The 17,879-nt window shown below is 50.6% G+C and overlaps 1 protein-coding gene across 3 annotated transcripts in view; it reads left to right on the top strand.

Annotated features, from left to right (window-relative positions):
* The window catches only part of TBC1D14 (TBC1 domain family member 14), a 120,113-nt gene that overhangs the window by 5,261 nt on the left and 96,973 nt on the right, over positions 1-17,879 (top strand). For all 3 annotated transcript variants that reach the window (XM_054484049.2, XM_054484050.2, XM_063663498.1), the window contains exon 2: positions 8,124-8,862. In XM_054484049.2, the coding sequence (XP_054340024.1) occupies positions 8,141-8,862 (722 nt within the window). In that variant the 5' untranslated portion in view covers positions 8,124-8,140. The remainder of the gene's footprint in view (positions 1-8,123; positions 8,863-17,879) is intronic.

Here is a 17,879-nt window from a genome sequence, read left to right as displayed (position 1 = left end):
AGCGTCCAGTCCTTTCTGCCTGAGCGAGGACTTGAATTAAAAAAGAGAAACAGGCTGGGCTCAATGGCTCACATCTGTAATCCCAGCACTTTGGGAGGCTGAGGCAGGCGATCACTTGAGGTCAGGAGTTTGAGACTAGCCTGGCCAACAGGGTGAAACCCTGTCTGTACTAAAAATACACAAATTAGCCGGATGTGGTGGCGGGCGGCTGTAATCCCAGCTACTCAGGAGGCTGAGGCAGGAGAATCGCTTGAACCAGGGAGTTGGAGGTTGTGGTGAGCCCAGATCATGCCACTGCACTCCAGCCTGGGCGACAGAGTGAGACTCTGTCTCAGAAACAAAACAAAAAGAGAAAGAGATGTAGGGGTTGGTGCTTGTGGAGCCCTCTACCAGGCAGGCCAATTCACAGGGAGGTGCCCCATTGCCCAGTGGGTTCTCCTTGGCGTTAGAGGCTCGACTGGGCTGTTTCTCTTGAACCGTCCCGCCCTCCAGGGCAGGACACTCATAAGAGCAGCTGCTTTTAGGAGGAGGCTCTTAGTCTCCCCAGAATCCTCACCAGGAAACATGGGGGACCCTGAGAGACCTTGCGGAGAATGCTGTGGGTGCTGGGGACAGATGCCTCAGGTCAACCCCCTGCGACCAGGGTGGGGGGTCACTGCACCTGCTCAGCCCAGTTTTGTTATTCCCATCTGGAAACGGTAGAACTCAGCGTGCTATTTACAGGGTGAGGTGAGCAGAGGTGCTTATGTCTGTGACAGGCCTTTGTGAGCAGCAAAGCTTACTGAGGGGCCTTGGAGTCACAGACTTGAGTTCAAGCCCAACTCCGCCACAATGGAGACCTTGGGCAAGCCGCATGCCTCGGTTTCCTCCTCTGGGTAATGGGCATACTACCTGGCTCACAGGGCTGCTGAGGGGCTGTGAAACAGAATGGTGTATTTAGAGTTCAGGATGGTACCTGGTACTCATTAAATTGCCGTTCTGTGGTGCTGCTCTGGTGGTGCTGTTAAGTGCTGCAGGCTGGTCTGCCCTCTGGAAATGTTGGCTCTGGGACCCGTATACCCTCAGGCCATTGTGGAGTAGGAATGAGCTGTGTGGGCCTGACTCTTAAGGATAAGAACCCAGGCCTGGCATGGTGGCTCACGCCTGTAGTCCCAGCACTTTGGGAGGCCGAGCTGGACAGATCACCTGAGGTCAGGGGTTCAAAATCAGTCTGGCCAACATGGTGAAACCCCATCTCTACTAAAAAAAAAAAAAAAATTGCAAAAAATTAGCCAGATGTGGTGGCGGGTGCCTGTAATCCCAGCTACTCAGGAAGCTAAGGCAGGAGAATTGCTGGAACCTGGGAGGCAGAGGTTGCAGTGAGCCGAGATTGTGCCACTGCACTCCAGCCTGGGCAACAAGAGCAAAGCTCCATCTCAGGAAAAAAAAAGAAAGGAATCTGGAAGTCAGTGGCCAGAGCTGGGTTGATGGCAGGCTTGGCAGTGAAGGTGAGCGCACCACCCTTTGAGGATCAGATAGGGCAGTTGTGCCCCCTTGCCATTGGGGTTTGAAGAGGCAGCTGTCCTGTGGAGCGCCCAGAGAGGAGCCAGGACAGGGAGGGCTTCGTGCTCCAGCCCCGGGAAGAGGTTGCCGGTGGATATGTACACAGACAGCAGCATGACTTCTCCCTGAAGCCACCAAGTGATTTTTTCCCCTGGGGGAACACACCTAGATCACTTGGTTTGGCCTTGTAAACAGTTTCTTTTATGTATGAAGACTTTGGTTAAGACAGTTCCCACTGCTTTTTAAGGAGGAGAAAATCAAGCAGTTGCTTCTAGATGGAATTGTTTTCCAAAGCCCCACGCAGTCACTAGCAGAGCCACCCTTCGCTTTCTGACTTGTATTGAAGTGAGGATTGTGCCTCTGGTGGCGTGACAGTTGATTGAATCCCTCGGGGGCAGCTGTCCTCTTTGCTTCCTGCAGAACTGAGTCTTGTGACAAGTAAATACAATTCAGATAGACTTGTTGCATGGAATGGAAACAGTCTTCCTCTTATCCATACTTCACATCTTGTCTTTCTCTTGGCCGGAAAGTGATGACTCATCACCATTTGACTTGTGTTTAGTGCCTTCCATGGCAGGGTGCTGGGGCAGGTGCTGGGGCCATTCCTCCTGTGCCATGGGCACCTACGGATATGTATTGCAGTGGTCACTGCTGCAGGGAGATGCTGTCACTAGGATGTTAGTGATTGGGACTTTGGAAAACACCTGTCAAGGGAGGAATTTTCACTTTCCTGACCATCATGTGTTGACAGCATTCCTCACCATCTGGTCTAGCCCCTAACCAGTGTGTAGGCTGGTCACTGCTCAGCTGCTGGTGTGCACTCTCCGGGAACTTGATGGTAGGGGATTTCTTCCTCGTAGACTTACCTCCAGCTCTCACTGAGTTCTTGGAACATAATCCAGCTCTCAGCAGATGTTTCTTGGATGGGACTGTCCCTGAAACCTGCCCACTTACGAACTCAGTTGTTAGTAGTAATTAATTCAGCAAGTAGATTTTTGAAACCTTAATCCATGCCAGGCGTTTAACCAGAGAATAGTTCCCAGAAATGATTAGAGCTGTGTCTGCCTGAAGCATACAATCCAGTGGGGAGAGAGACAGGAGAAGAGTTGTAAAATAGCTGTTTCAGGTGGGGTGTAGCCAAAAGGAGCCCAGGAGGAAGGAGGCCTGGCAGCTTTCTGGGAGAGGCAGGGAAGGCTTTTCAGAGGAGGTGGCCTTTGAAAGCACCAATTGAGTGTCTCCTTGTGCCACACCCCATTGGGACTCTGAGGCCCCGATGGCCTACCTGGGAGAGCACCTCAGGTGGTGGTGCAGTAGGGCTGAGTGGGCTGGTGGTGGGGGCGGGTAGTGGCTGGGGGCGACTGCACAAGGCTGGAGAGGCAGGCAGAGACGGATCAGGAGGGCCCTGTGTGTCGGCTTGGGGAATTCAGGCTTAGTTTGTCTTTTATAAACGTGGACTTGGAGGCAGGCCATCTGCAGTTGGTCTCCTGGCTGGCATCCAGAGTCCACCCATTAACCTTGTCTCAGAAGCACACACCTTGTTTGTACAACTTCCCCTATAAAGGGTATTATCACGCAGTAGGTGGCCTGGAGTGCGGCTTCTGCCCTAGTGGCACGAGGCGGAAGTGCTTGAGGACAGGTGGCCTTGGCCCCTGCAGAGTTTGGTTTTAGAGTATGTTGCAAGCGGAAGGACTTTTTCCCTTTTAGGTTTATTTCCCTGAAAGCTGACGTCCTGTTCTGAGGTTTAAGGAACTTAACTGGACTTGGGACCAACAAAGACCTCAAAGGTCACTCAACTTCTCCATAGGAGAGGCCCCTGGGCTGCTGTCCCTGGCTCCCCACGGCAGAGGAGAGGAGTAGAGAAAGGTTTTCTTTCTCTACTTAAAGCCAGATGGCTTTGGGCTCTGCCAGACCTCACTTCCTTCTTCCTGTGCTTTCTTCTTGGCGGCAATTCAGGGAAGGGTCCTTGGATTGCCATGAATGAAATCCTATAGTTTCACCAAAATGGTTTCCAATTCTAGGCGTGAGTGATGCCTTCTGTTTGCCCAGGCACTGATTTTCCTAGGAAGGATAGACTTTTTTGTGTTCCTGTTTACTCTGTCATCAGCATTTGCATTCTAACCCGCATCTCTTTTGTGGCTTACATTCGTGTTTTGCTGTACTAGGAAGTAAAGGGAAGCACACATTCACTGGGCATCTGCTGTGTGTCAGTCAGGGGCTGGGTTTGCCGGTGCCTTCAGCAGACCTTCTCATTTCTTTTGTCCTCAGACCAGCCTGTGAGCTATAGGGTATTGTCCCATCTTACTGCCGAGGAAGACGGAAGTTGAGGCTCAGAAGGGTTAAGCACCTCATTTGAGGTCACCTTACCTGGCAAGTGGCAGAGCCAGAATTTCAGCTGGGCCTGCGAGAGACCCTCAGCTCTGTTTAGCATGAGGATTTCCTCTTACATGTGTGGCTTTTTGCTAGTTTGATCTGTTAGAGTGCTGATGATGTTTTGATAATTCTAATGACCTTGACATTGTCAAAGATTAGCTCTTAACTGTGTGCTAAAAATGTTTCTTACTCTATTTTCCTTTTAATTAAAGTGTATGTAGAACTTCCAAATTTGTATATATTTGAATCAACCTGGATTGTATCTTACTTTTGTGAATTCTCTTAGAATTCTGTTAGAAACTTGGATTCTTCCCAAGCAGGGGACACACAGAGGGTCTGCAGTAGCCCTGCCTTGGAGGGCTCATGGCTCTGGGGAAGAGCAGCGAGGGCTGTGAAACACTGGAAACGTGTTGACACGTGGGGAGGCGATGTCTGGATTCTTTCAGATCTTGACCTGAGTTTTTGCTCTATAGGTTGGAGAAACATTTTATTTTTTGCAGCACCTGGATAATTACACCTTTTTTTTTTTTTTTAGACGGAGTTTTGCTCTTGTTGCGCAGGCTGGAGTGCAGTGGCATGATTTCAGCTCACTGCAACCTCCACCTCCCGGGTTCAAGCTATTCGCCTGCCTCAGCTTCCCAAGTAGCTGGGATTACAGGCATGCACCGCCATGCCCGGCTAATTTTGTATTTTTAGTAGAGATGGGGTTTCACCATGTTGGTCAGGCTGGTCTTGAACTCCTGACCTCAGGTGATGCACCCGCCTCGGCCTCCCAAAGTGCTGGGATTACTGGCGTGAGCCACCGTGCTGGCCTATAATTTCACTTTTGTATTAAATTCTGCTTTTGTCTGTATTTTTGCCTTAGTGTAGTACAGTGTGGTTCTACTTTCTAAGAAAAATTGATTATCAGTTAATGTAACATATCCCTTACTCACTAGGTCGTATTTCAAGTTTTTTTATATTTCTTTCTTTCTTTCTTTATTTTGAGATGGAGTCTCGCTCTGTCACCCAGGCTGGAGTGCAGTGGTGCTATCTCGGCTCACTGCAACCTCTGCCTCCTGGGTTCAAGCGATTCTCCTGCCTCAGCCTCCTGAGTAGCTAGGATTACAGGTGCACGCCACCACGCCCAGCTAATTTTTGTATTTTTAGTAGAGAGGGGGGGTTTCATCCTGTTGGTCAGGCTGGTCTCGAACTCCTGACCTCGTGATCTGCCTCCCTTGGCCTCCCAAAGTACTGGGATTACAGGCATGAGCCACTGCACCCGGCCTATTTATTTTGAAACAGCGTCTCGCTGTGTTGCCGAGGCTGGAGTGCCGTGGCGCTGTCATAGCTTATTACTGTCTTGAACTCCTGGGCTGAAGAGGTCCTCCTGCCTCAGCCTCTTCTCAGTAGCTGGGACTACAGGTGTGCACTACCATGCCTGGCTAATTTTTACTTTTGGTAGAGATGGGGGTCTCACTGTGTTGCCCAGGCTGAATCAAGTATTTATATATAGTTGAGTCTATTTCTGAATTCTGCATTTCATTTAATTCCTTCACATTTCTATTTTTGACTCAGCGCTGCACTCTTACTGGCTCCTTCAATCTCTGGGAAGGAGGGAGATTACTCCCCTCCCTTTCTCTCCTTTGTTTTTCTGGAGACAGGATTGTGCCCTGTTGCCCAGGCTGGAGTGCAGCGGCGCAATCTCTGCTCACTGCAACCTCCACCTCCCGAGTTCAAGCAATTCTCCTTCCTTAGCCTCCTGAGTAGCTGGGGTTACAGGCATCTGCCACCACATGCAGCTAATTTTTTGTATTTTTAGTAGAGATGAGGTTTCACCATGTTGGCCAGGCTGGTCTGGAACTCTTGACCTCAGGTGAGCCACCTGCCTCGGCCTCCCAGCGTGCTGGGATTACAGGTGTGAGCCACTGCACCCGGCCATTTTAAAGAAAAATAAAAGATAGCAGTTGATGCCAGTGTTCTCAGTGTGCTGGGGCTGTGCTCTCCAGGCTGGTGTGCTGCATATCCTCCCTTCCTCATTTGTCTTAGGCCAGAGAACTTTATTTTTAATTTATTTATTTTTGAGACAGGGTCTCATTCTGTCGTTCAGGCTGGAGTGCAGTGGTGTTATCAGGGTTCACTGCAGTCTTGACCTCCTGGGCGGGCTCAAGTGATCCTCCCACCTCAGCCTTTCAAGTAGCTAGGACCACAGACATGTGCCACCACACCCAGCTAATTAAAAATTTTTTTTAAAGACAGGGTCTCCCATTGTTGCCGAGGCTTACTTTTGAATTCCTAGGCCCAAGTGATCCTCCTGCCTCTACCTCCCCAAATGCTGGGATCACAGACATGAGCCACTGTGCCTGGTTAGGCCAGAGAACTTTATTTTTTTTTTTTTTATTTTTTGAAATGGAGCTCGCCCTGTCGCCCAGGCTGGAGTGCAGTGGCATGATCTTGGCCCACTGCAACCTCCACCTCCTGGGTTCAAGTGATTTTCCTGCCTCAGCCTCCATGAGTAGCTGGGATTATAGGCATGCACCACCACACCTGGCTAATTTTTTTTTTTTTTTTGAGACAGTCTTGCTTTGTTGCCCAGGCTGGAGTGCAGTGGCATGATCTCGGCTCACTGCAACCTCCGCCTCCTGGGTTCAAGCAATTCTCCTGCCTCAGCCTCCCTAGTAGCTGAGATTACAGGCGCACGCCACCACGCCCAGCTAATTTTTGTATTTTTAGTAGAGATGGGGTTTCACCATGTTGGCCAGGCTGCTCTCGAACTCCCGACCTCTCTATCTGCCCGCCAGCCTCTCAAAATGTTGGGATTACAGGTGTGAGCCACTGCGCCCGGCCATGCCAGAGAACTTTAGACATGGCCTTAGATGTGTGCGTGTGATTAATGGATTTTTTTTTTTTTTTTTTTTTTTTTAAAGATAGTGTCTTTCTCTGTTACCCAGGCCAGAGTGCGGTAGTGTAATCATGGCTCACCACAGCCTAAAACCTCCCAGGCTCAAGTGATCCTCCCACCTCAGTCTTCAGAGTAGCTGGGACTGCAGGCATGTGCCACCACCCCCAGCTGATTTTTTTTGTATAGACAGGGTCTTGTTATGTTGCCCACGCCGCACTGACGGTTTTGACTCTACTGACTCAAACCTTGGAGGTTGTGGTCTTTACTCTTCCTTTATTGATTGTTTATCTTCACTTAGCTGGCCTTCTGACCTGGGTTTGTGTAGTCCTAAACCAAGCCTTTCTAACCTACGTGTGGTCTCCTTTGGGGTCCCGTAGATCCCAGCTCTGCTGTTAAACAGCAGTGTGATCTTAGACCAGTTTCTTAGTCTTGCCAAGCCTCGGTTTCTTCCGTGGTAAAGGGGATACTACGCCCAGCCTCGTAGATGTGAGTAAGCGTAACCGAAACATTTGTGGAGAGGCCTGGCTGCTGCAGATGGCATACATAATTTATTTTGTTGTTGTTTTCCATCTTAATGAAGGTATCTTAGGATTTTAATGCTGTCTCAGAACAAGTAGATCCTTGACTTATGTATGGGTTATGGATTCACATACTTTTGACAGAGATACCCTCTTTATCATTTAACCACTCCCCCAAAAGAAAAAACCCAACCACCGCCCCCCAAGTCCAGTCCTCACGCTCCTCGTCCTGTCCTGGGGATGGAAATGTGACTGGTAGGGAGCGGTGATGATTATTTTTACTTTGGGTGCATCCTTTGTTTGGGTTATCTTCCTGCTATGTTATATCATGACAGTGTATGTTAAAACTCTAGCTTCTGGGCCAGGTGTGGTGGCTCATGCCCATAATGCCAGCACTTTGGGAGGCCGAGGTGGGCGGATTGCTGGAGCTCAGGAGTTTGAGACCAGCCTGGCCAACATAGGGAAACCCTGTCTCTACTAAAAGTACAAAAATTAGCTGGGCGTGGAAGCGCACGCCTGTAATCCCAGCTACTTGGGAGGCTGAGGCACAAGAATCGCTTGAACCCCGGAGGTAGAGGTTTGCAGTAAGCCCAGGTGGCGCCACTGCACTCCAGCCTGGGCGACAGAGCGAGAGTCTGTGTCAAAAAACGAAAACCACCTGTAGCTTCTGGACTTGAATCAAAACTTGGGTATGTGGAACCTTTTCAAGGCTTTCTCCCTTAAGTGAGATCAGACCATTTCAGCTGTGTGTCAGAGGTGTGGCATCTTTGAATTTTATATCCACTTTAATTTCCATGTTTGTGTTTTTCTAGTTTCTCCTTGGACCAAGATGACTGATGGAAAACTCTCCACCTCTACAAATGGCGTAGCCTTGATGGGTATTCTGGATGGTCGACCAGGAAACCCCCTTCAGAACCTGCAACACGTCAATCTCAAGGCGCCCCGACTCCTCTCTGCGCCTGAGTACGGGCCCAAGCTGAAACTCAGGGCTTTAGAAGACCGGCACAGCCTCCAGTCCGTGGACTCGGGGATTCCTACCCTGGAGATCGGGAACCCGGAGCCTGTGCCCTGCAGCGCGGTCCACGTGAGGAGGAAGCAGTCCGACTCAGACCTCATCCCCGAGCGGGCCTTCCAGAGCGCCTGCGCATTGCCATCCTGTGCGCCACCAGCTCCCAGCAGCGCCGAGCGGGAACAGAGCGTGCGCAAATCCTCCACGTTTCCCAGGACAGGCTATGACTCGGTAAAGCTCTACAGCCCGACCTCCAAAGCCCTGACCCGCAGCGATGATGTCTCCATCTGCAGCGTGTCCAGTCTTGGGACAGAGCTGTCCACCACACTGTCCGTCAGCAATGAGGACATCTTGGACCTTGTGGTCACGAGCAGCTCCAGTGCCATTGTGACCCTGGAGAATGACGATGACCCACAGTTTACCAACGTCACATTGAGCTCTATCAAAGAAACCAGTGGCTTACACCAGCAGGACTGTATTCATGAAGCTGAGGAGGGGAGTAAATTGAAAATATTGGGGCCGTTTAGTAACTTCTTCGCAAGGTAATGCCATCTTTGCCCTCTAGAAGAGCGTGGTGGTTGAGTCCAGACCCGTCTCCTTGTTCCTGTCTCAAGTGTGTTGTGTGTTCTCTGTGGTGTTAGGCAGGCACTGTCTCACACAGATAATTGGGCCTTTTCCCGGAAGCCCGGAATCCTGTGGGATTGTGAGAACTGGTCTGTTGGGGATTCTGTTCTTTGGTGTCCCTGGCTCATTTGCAGTCTGTTGTCACTTCTCTGCCTCTGACCTGCTGTGGCTGTCCCACATGTGGCCAGTGTTACCAAATCAGCAGCCTGAGCCTCTGCGGGGCCCTGTGCACTCATAACTTAACGTTTCTCGGGCCAAGCAGAGGGCACTGGTGAGGGTGACGCCAGTGAGTAACTCCCATTTCTAGTGCCAGCCCCCGCTGGCGTAGTGCAGTGCTGGCATGCTGGGTGTCCCAGCCGTGTCCCCGTGCTCCTGGATGGCTGTGCTCTTGTGTGCCTGCCCTGGCCCTGCCTCTGCTGTGGAGCTGTGTGCTCCGATGCACTGCAGCCCCATGCATTCCCAGCGTGCTGGGCCCGGCCATGCACCCCGTCCCCATGGGGCCTTGTCACCTGGGTGCTGGAGTTCCTGTTTCTCCCTGAAGCCCTGTGGGGGCCACGCCTTCAGCCTCTGCCTCTCGTTTGTGGTCTCATGCTTTTGTTCAACAAGCGCCTATTTCCTAGGCCCTGTTCTAGGCTGGTCATGTGGGGTAATATGGTGAGAGAAATGATGTTGGGTAATGACTTAGGGTGGGCTTGTGGCCTGGGGGTGGTGGGAGTGGACACCTTCGTCACACAAGCAAATGCGAACTCCTAAACAGTGGCATGCTGGGAGGAAGGGCACAGGGGCTGTGGAGAGTATGTGTAGAATTGAGATCTGTGGCTGGGTGCAGTGGGTCACTCCTGTAATCTCAGCACTTTGGGAGGCTGAGGTGGGTGGAGCACCTGAGGTCCAGAGTTCAAGACCAGTCTGGCCAACATGGCAAAACCCCGTCTCTACTAAAAATACAAAAATTAGCCAGGCATGATGGTGCACGCCTGTAATCCCAGCTACTCGGGAGGTGGAGGCAGAGGTTGCAGTGAGCCGAGATCCCGCCACCGCACTCCAGCCTGGGCAACAGAATGAGACTCCATCTCAAAAAAACAAACAAACAAAAAAAGAATTGTGATCTACTCCATAGCTGCTCTTCGGAGGCCTCTGGGGTCAGGGCTTGACAGATAGGAACATTTCTGCAGTTGATGCTGGCTGCCCCGTGTGTGTGTCTCTAGCAGAACCCACGTCAGACATTGCAGTACTGGGTGTCCCTTTGAGATGGTATGGTGTGCCAGCTGGAGTCAGCTGGAGACTCTGACTGTGGCCAACACATTACCACTGCCTTAGTTGGTTCATCAACTAAAGGGGATCATCTCAGACGAGCCTAAGGCCAGTCGTGAGTGAGATGATCTGTGGTGTGGCCCGTGGTTTTGTCGGGAAACTTTCTTCTCGAATGTGCTGACAGATACGTATCTTGGTACCATGAGCACAGTTCCTGGTCTCAGAACACAGTAACTCAGCGATTGCCCTCAGTGGGAGGAACCCGGGAACTTTGGGGGAGATCTTGTCACTATCCCTTCTGAGGCTGTAGCCGTATTGCGGTGTTGCTGTGGTTAGATTTGTGTGGCGGAACTTCCCTGTGCTCAGACAAGTGTGTTTAACTGTCCCTGCTTATGAAAAACACCTGCTACCCGTTCCATGCGGTCCTCAGGATGCATCTAGACATACAGAATCAGAAGCTCAGCGAGAAGGGCCTGAGGATGGGTTTTCAGAATCGCCTGGGCTTCTCGGCAAATTTGGGAAACCTTGCTCGAAATGGGGTTGGCCGGGAAACAGCATGGTGGACGGGATGTGGCTTTGGAATTCAACTGACCTGTGCCATGTCCAGCTCTGTGGCCTTGAGCAAGTTCCTTCACCTCCCAGTCAGTTTTCTCACCCCTAGAACCGTGCGTGGAGGAGCGTGGCCCGTGTGCCCATTATGCTGTTGATGAACGCCACACGCTCACCTTTGTCCTCACGTGTTCTGTCTCTGCTGCCTCACCTGAGAAGTGGGGATAATGAGCCCTTCCTTCCGTGGCAGTGGAGATTAAGTGGGTTAGCATGTGAGAAATTTAATGCAGATCCAGACACGTAGTAAACTTTTAAGTATCAGTTGCTTGTGGTGATCATGGCCACGTTGCTCTGTCTGCCGCCGTTGTGATTCAGCTGACTGAGCTGTGTGTATTGGATCCTCTTCCCCTTTGAAAGGAAGCATCATTGGTTATGCAATTTCTAGATCATTTCTAAAGCTACTGTTTCTTGAAAGTCATACTCAGCTTTGTGCTGCAGGAAACAAGGGGCTCTTCTTTATTCCTTGGTTCCTTATCCTCGTTGTGGCGGCTGTGACATTGTTATTGTGAGCCTCTCTGAACTACCTTTGGGAAGATAATGGAATATAATGAAAAATGACTTGAAACAAGTGATGACATGGGCAGAGTCTAGGGTTCTTTTGTCCTAGAGTCTTAAAAATGTTAGAGAAGAGTTTCCATGTAGAGTTCCTTTGAGGGGAAAGGGTTTCTGTGCCAGAATCTTTAGAGCTCACTAAACATTTTACAGGTGAGTACATGGAGTTACAGCGAATGTTCATCAATTCAGCGCAGGGCCTGGCCCACAGCAGGTACCCAGAGGACTGTGGGCATCGTGAGTCTTTGCTGAGGGCAGGGCTGGGGCTAGAGCTGGTCCTCTGGGGTTCCCAGCCCTGGCTTCTGAGCCATCCTGTTTCCCCACTTTGTCCCCTCACTCTCTTGCCTTCTGGTTTCCTTGTCCTCAGTGAATCAGTCTCTGGGTTATGGAAGGACGTGTGGACAGTGTAGTCTAGGAGAACATGGTCGGAGGGAAGGGTGGAGACGGGCAGGGATGACCTTGGCTGCTTGATGAGGTGGGAGCAGGGGAGTGACAGCAGGGCTGGCCAGGCCTGATCACAGCCTCCCAGAAGCACAGGCTCGGCTTGCGTTTGTCCTTTACCCACACTAATGAGCACTTCTGTCCCAGACTCCAGCCTGAGCTTTAGAGAATGTCCCTGCCCTTATGGAGCTCACAGTCTGATGGGGTAGACAGATAAGGCATTTCACGGGCTATGGGGGTGGGCACGAGTGCTGTTACTGTGGGCGGGGAGGGGGTGGCACCGCAGCTGAGAGTGCTGGTTCAGGAGTTTCATGCTGGCTGGGTTTATCGTGAGTCCTAGTTAATCACTGTGGGCCTTGGGCAAGTTACCTCTCTGAGCCTTAAGTAGGGGATAAAACTACTGTATAAGGTTAGAGATCAAATAGGGCATTTAACTTCGTGGCACTCCGGAAGTAGTAGCTTTCTGTGGTTCTAACAGAAATATTATCATTTCGAAAAAATATATTTTCTAAAGCTTTCTCTAGTTCTCACTCCCGTATTGTGCTTGCTTCAGTCAACCTGTTGCTGAAGAAGTCAGAGCAGGGTCTCTCCCACTGGCCGATGTTTTGGGGTAGATGCGTCTTTGTTGTGGGCGGCCGTCCTGTGCATTGGGGGATGCCTTACAGTTCCCTGGCTCCGACCCACGGGATGCCAGCAGCACTCCCCCAGTTGTGACAGCCAAAAATGTCTCCAGACATTGCCAGATACCCCAGGGAGGGGCTGGCAGAATCACCCAGCCTTTGAGAATAAGTGTTGGAGTTTGCTTCTTTGAAGGAAATTTACTAATGTAATTTGAGGACGATTTTCACTTGTATAGAAGAGTGGGACCGTGTTAAGGGATCATATGAGCCCAGTGTAGATTAACAGTATTTATCTAGAAACCTGGACAGCAAGTCTAAGAGAAAGTCAGTAACATGCTTGTGGTGGGTTTATTTTCCATGGGAGATAGGGTTGGGCTGTGTGAAGCCAGGGGTTTAATCACCTAATCCCCATTGGTCTGGAAGTTGAGAATTAGCTTTGACCAAGTACATCGTCTCTTGTGTAGCCCCTTTATGGAGCTCTCAGATGATCTGAGTGCCGTTTGCTGAGGAGAAGTGTTTGAACTGCATTGAAGGATCAGGAGCTTGCCCAGTGAAGGTGCGGGGCAGATGGAACAGCTTGTGGCAGGCTGGGAGGTGGGGGCACCTGGCTGTGTTTAAAGAACTGGAATGATGCATTTTTCCGGACCACTTCCCGACCTGGCTGGGAGCTCCTTGGGGGCAGAGCCTGTGTCTGGTTCACCCTGGCACCAAGTGTAATTCACAGGCAGAGGAGAATATTGGTGGTTGAGAGTGGGGGCTGCTCTGACCCAAGTTTGAACCTCAGCTCTGCCATTTTTGTACTGTGTGATCTTGAGAAAGTCACTTAGCCCCTGCGATCGCCAGTGTGTACTTGAGTGACATGGGGTAATGGCACCTCTTGTAAACAGTTAATGTGAGGGGGCCGGGTGCGGTGGGTCATGCCTGTAATCCCAGCACTTTGGGAGGCTGAGGTGGGCAGATCACCTGAAGTCAGGAGTTTGAGACCAACCTGGCCAACATGGTGAAACCTCATTTCTACTAAAAATACAAAAATCAGCTGGGTTTCTGTATCCTGCACTGAAAGCTGACTAATTCAAGTAAGTACCGTGAGTTTTCATTTACATGTGAGGAAACTGAGGCAAGGGTTGGTTAAGTGGTTTGTCCAAGGATACAGGGAAATAGGAACAAGTTCATGCTTCTAGGAGTTGTTGGGATTAAATGCGGAGGGAGTGTACATAGATGTGACACACTGGGCATATCGCAGCACATTAATGTCTAGTCTATGTTTTTATGTTGCCTGACTGTAATTTACTCCTGCTTTGGCCATCTTAGAATTAGCTCTAGTGAACTGAGATGGAACATTGTAACTATGCCTTTTCTGTGCAAACAGTTTGTTAATATTGCTGGTGACTTTGCCCTGGCATTATGGATATACAGATGGCACCTGCTATGGACCTGCGTTGCTGCTGGTGTGTATGAGCTTGTGTGTTGCTGTGATCCTGAGAGGGAGTGCTGGGTGGTGGCCTCTTGATGTCACTGTTTGCTGGTGTGTGGTCTTGGGTAAGGCAGGTGCTCTTTGGGGCTTAGTGTCCTTGTTTGCAAAATGAGCTGAGGGGTACGTACTTTACATTAGAGTTGCGACGATGAAAGGACCATTCTAATCAAGGTGTTGGGCTGCAAGTGCCAGGCAATAGGGAAGCAAGAAGATTCGAAGATGGGCAGACTAGTGCTGGAGGCCACTGGGTCAGTCCCTCTACTGTGTGGTGAGGATCTGGAGAGAGATGTGAACAAAGCAGCAAAGCCCGTTGACAGCTCAGAAAGAAGTAACAGGGCTGAGATGCCAGCTGGCCTTCGAAAGTGCTGTCCACCCGCATGAGGGTGGAGATGGTCAGGGATCAGCTTGTGCAAAGTCATGGGAGCGGGAGAGAGCCCAGCCTTTCTGGGAAGGTGCCGTAGCATGAGGTGCTCAGGAGGGGCAGGGGTGGGAGGGGAGACCGGAGAGATGGTAGATGCCCAGATGGGGCAGGACTTTGAGGACAACATTTAGTCTCAAGGCTCAAAGCCTGTCACAGCCAGGCAGGGTAAGATGAAAGTCCGCACAGGAGCGGATGGGCTGCCTTGATGAGAATGAGTTAAACTGTTAGCTTGATAGAGTCGAGATGAGCAGCTCCCTTTGGAGAATGCCCTGTTCTGAGCTCAGCTTCTGGGCCAGGCACTTCGGTCGCTTTCTAAAGCATTTCACAGCTCACTGGAGACAGACTCAGGAAGGCTAACTGCACAGACTGCAGAGCTGCGATTTGAACATTCACTTGTTAACTCCAAAGTCCATGCTGTTTATACAAAAGACACCACCCTGTCTCTTGTAACATGTGTAACATGATCAGAAAGGGGGAAGTGCGGGGCTGGGAGAGCAAAAGGAGATGAATGAGAAATCAGAGGTGCAATGGCGATTTTTCAGGGCAGTGTTGGAACTGTGATGCTCTGCAAAAGGGAGGAAGTGAGCAGAGCTCTAAGCAGGGTCAGGGTCTAGCTGGGGAGCTTCAGGGCACTGAAGCTCCTCGGTGGGAAGATGGTTGGAGAATTGCTTCTTGAGCCATCGTGGGCCAGCAGGATGAGAATGCCTTTTCCTCCTCCAGTTACTCCAGGCATTTGAAAGTGTGGGAGTGAGGCTGGAGTCAGCTGTTTGTCACGAGGCCTGCTGCTGGGTTGGTGGCCTTTGTGGGCTGGCCATCGACAGGGGAGGGAGATACAGCAGAATCACTGCAGGTGCCTCCTGGAGGCCTTGAGCCAGAGAGAAGCGGAAAGGACTTTAGCAAGCAAGGAACTCGTAGGATGGTTCCCATTATTCCTCACTAAAAGTCTGTGAGGGGGCCAGGCGCAGTGGCTCACGCCTGTAATCCCAGCACTTTGGGAGGCTGAGGCGGGCAGATCACTTGAGGTCGGGAGTTGGAGACTAGCCTGGCTAACATGGTGAAACTCTATGTTTACTTAAAATACAAAAATTAGCTGGGCTTGGTGGTGGGTGCCTGTAATCCTAGCTACTTGGGAGGCTGACGCAGGAGAATGGCTTGAATCTGAGAGGTAGAGGTTGCAGTGAGCTGAGATACTGCCATTGCACTCCAGGCTGGGCAACAGAGTGAGACTCCATCTCAAAAAAAAAAAAAAACAAAAACAAAACAAAAAAACAACCTATGAGGGGTCTCAGTGATTTTGGAAACTGGCCTTTGTTTTAGTGTTTGCACAGGCACACACTTAGTCTGGGTCTCCTTTTTTATTTATTTTTAAAATGTTTTTGAGATGGAATCTTGCTGTGTTGCCTAGGCTGGAGTGCAGTGGTGTCATCTCGGCTCACTGCGACCTCTGCCTCCTGGGTTCAAACGATTCTCCTGCCTCAGCCTCCTGAGTAGCTGGGATTACAGGCGCACACTACCACACCAAGCTAAGTTTTGTATTTTGAGTAGAGTCAGGGTTTCTGTATGTTAGCCAGGCTGGTCTTGACCTCGTGATCTGCCCGCCTCAGCCTCCCAAAGTGCTGGGATTACAGGGGTGAGCCACCGTGCCTGGCCTCACTCTGGGTCTTCTGACACTGTTTCGATTCCCCCGTCCCAAGGGTTTAAGTTCCCTGGTTGTGTGTTTTTGTACCAGGTGGATTTTCAGCAGCTTGATTACCTCTCGATTGCAGAATGTCTGCACTTCTTTTCCAGCCACTGGTTTACACAGCTGGGTTCTTACCAAGCATTGATTCAGCACCTGGGAGGTCACTGGTAACCTTGACCCGAGACGTTTCTTTAAATCTGGGTGAGCTTCAATTTGAGGTTGTGGTTCATGTCTGGAAACATGCAGCTGATGGTGTCACTGCACACAAGGTTGAAAGGAGCCATAGGACGCCAGCTGTGTGTGTGCTGGACACACAGGAGGTTGTCTGGTTACTGCTGCAGATCCTGTTTGCAGACCTGCCAGTGGTCCAGCCACGTTCAGAAAGAACAGCTGTGCTTGTAAGGGTGTGCCGCTTCCCTGTGCTTTCCTGGGCTTTGTTTTCTCTTGGCAGCAAATCACAACCATAACGATCCATTTTTTGAGTGGCTGCTGTGTACCAAGCACTGTGCTAGGTTCTTAAATATGTTTCTCATCATACATTCTTTAAAAAAAAAATTGAGCACCTGCCATATGCCAAGGCACTGTTCTAGGTGCTTGGGATTCATTTGTGAACAAAACAAAGCCCCTGTCCTCGCAGAGCTTAAGTTCTAGCAGAGGGCGCTGATGGTAAACACAGTGAGTAGATGGAGGGTATGTGCTGGCAGACGTAAGAGCTACGGAGAAAGCCAGCAAGCAGAGGTGGTACGAGGTCCTGGGAGGACCGGAGAAGGCAAGTTACACAATGAATAGGCTGGTCAGGATAGGCCTGAAGGAGAAGAAGAGATTGAAACAAAGACTTGAAGGTGGCCAGGCGGGCGACTCATGCCTGTAATCCTAGCACTTTGGGAGACCACGGTGGGAAGATCACCTGAGGTTGGGAGTTCAAGACCAGCCTGGCCAACATGGTGAAACCCTGTCTCTACTAAAAATACAAAAATTGGCGGGGTGTGGTGGCGTGCACCTGTAATCCCAGCTACTCGGGAGGCTGAGGCAGGAGAATCGCTTGAACCATTCGGGCTTGAACCATGGCGGAGGTTGCAGCAAGCCAGGATTGCACCACTGCACGATCTTGGGCGACAGAGCAAGACTCTGTCTGGAAATTAAAAAAAAAAAAAAAAAAAAAAAGAAAAGACTCGAAGATGTCAGTCACAAAGTTAACCAAGCAGGTACTTGGAGGGAGAGTGATCCAGCAAGGGAGAAGGACGCAGGCAGGCCTGATGCATTTGAGCACAGAGGCCCTGGGGATGGACTGACAGAAGGAAGGGATAGGGTCAGTGGGACCATATTCTGTATGGGCATATGGGCCATTGTGTGATGTTGGCTTTGACTTAGAGTCACTGGGGAGCCACTGCAGAATTTTTGTCTTTTCGAGATGGGGTCTTGCTGCATTGGCCAGCCAGGAGTGCAGTGACCGTTCACAGGTGCAGCCATAGTGCAGTGTGGCCTTGAACTCCTGGGCTCAAAAGGTCATCCTGCCTCAGCCTCAGAATAGCTGGGCTTACCACGCCACTGTGCCTGGCTCTACTGCAGAATTTTGAGCAGAGGAGTTGCCCTGGTGTTTTGCTGCTGCATAACAAATAACCACACATTTGGTGGCTTGAAACAACATGGCTGTCCATCATGGTGTGGCTGGGTTCCCCTCAGACACTTATCAGGATGAAACAGCATGTTGGCGGCTGTGTCCCCATCCGAGGCTTGTCTAAGGAATTGTCTGCTTCCAAGCTCACTCAGGCTGTTGGCAGAGCTCGTTGTGGCTATAAACTGAGCTCCTCATTTCCCTGATTGCTGTCAGCTGAGGGTCACTTGCAGCTCCTAGAAGTCACCCAAATTCCTTGCCGTGTGGCCCC

The sequence above is a fragment of the Pongo pygmaeus genome, chromosome 3 (assembly GCF_028885625.2).
Source record: "Pongo pygmaeus isolate AG05252 chromosome 3, NHGRI_mPonPyg2-v2.0_pri, whole genome shotgun sequence".
Classification (NCBI taxonomy): domain Eukaryota; kingdom Metazoa; phylum Chordata; class Mammalia; order Primates; family Hominidae; genus Pongo; species Pongo pygmaeus.
Note: the sequence above shows the minus strand (reverse complement) of the source record. Positions and strands in the feature narration are given on the sequence as shown.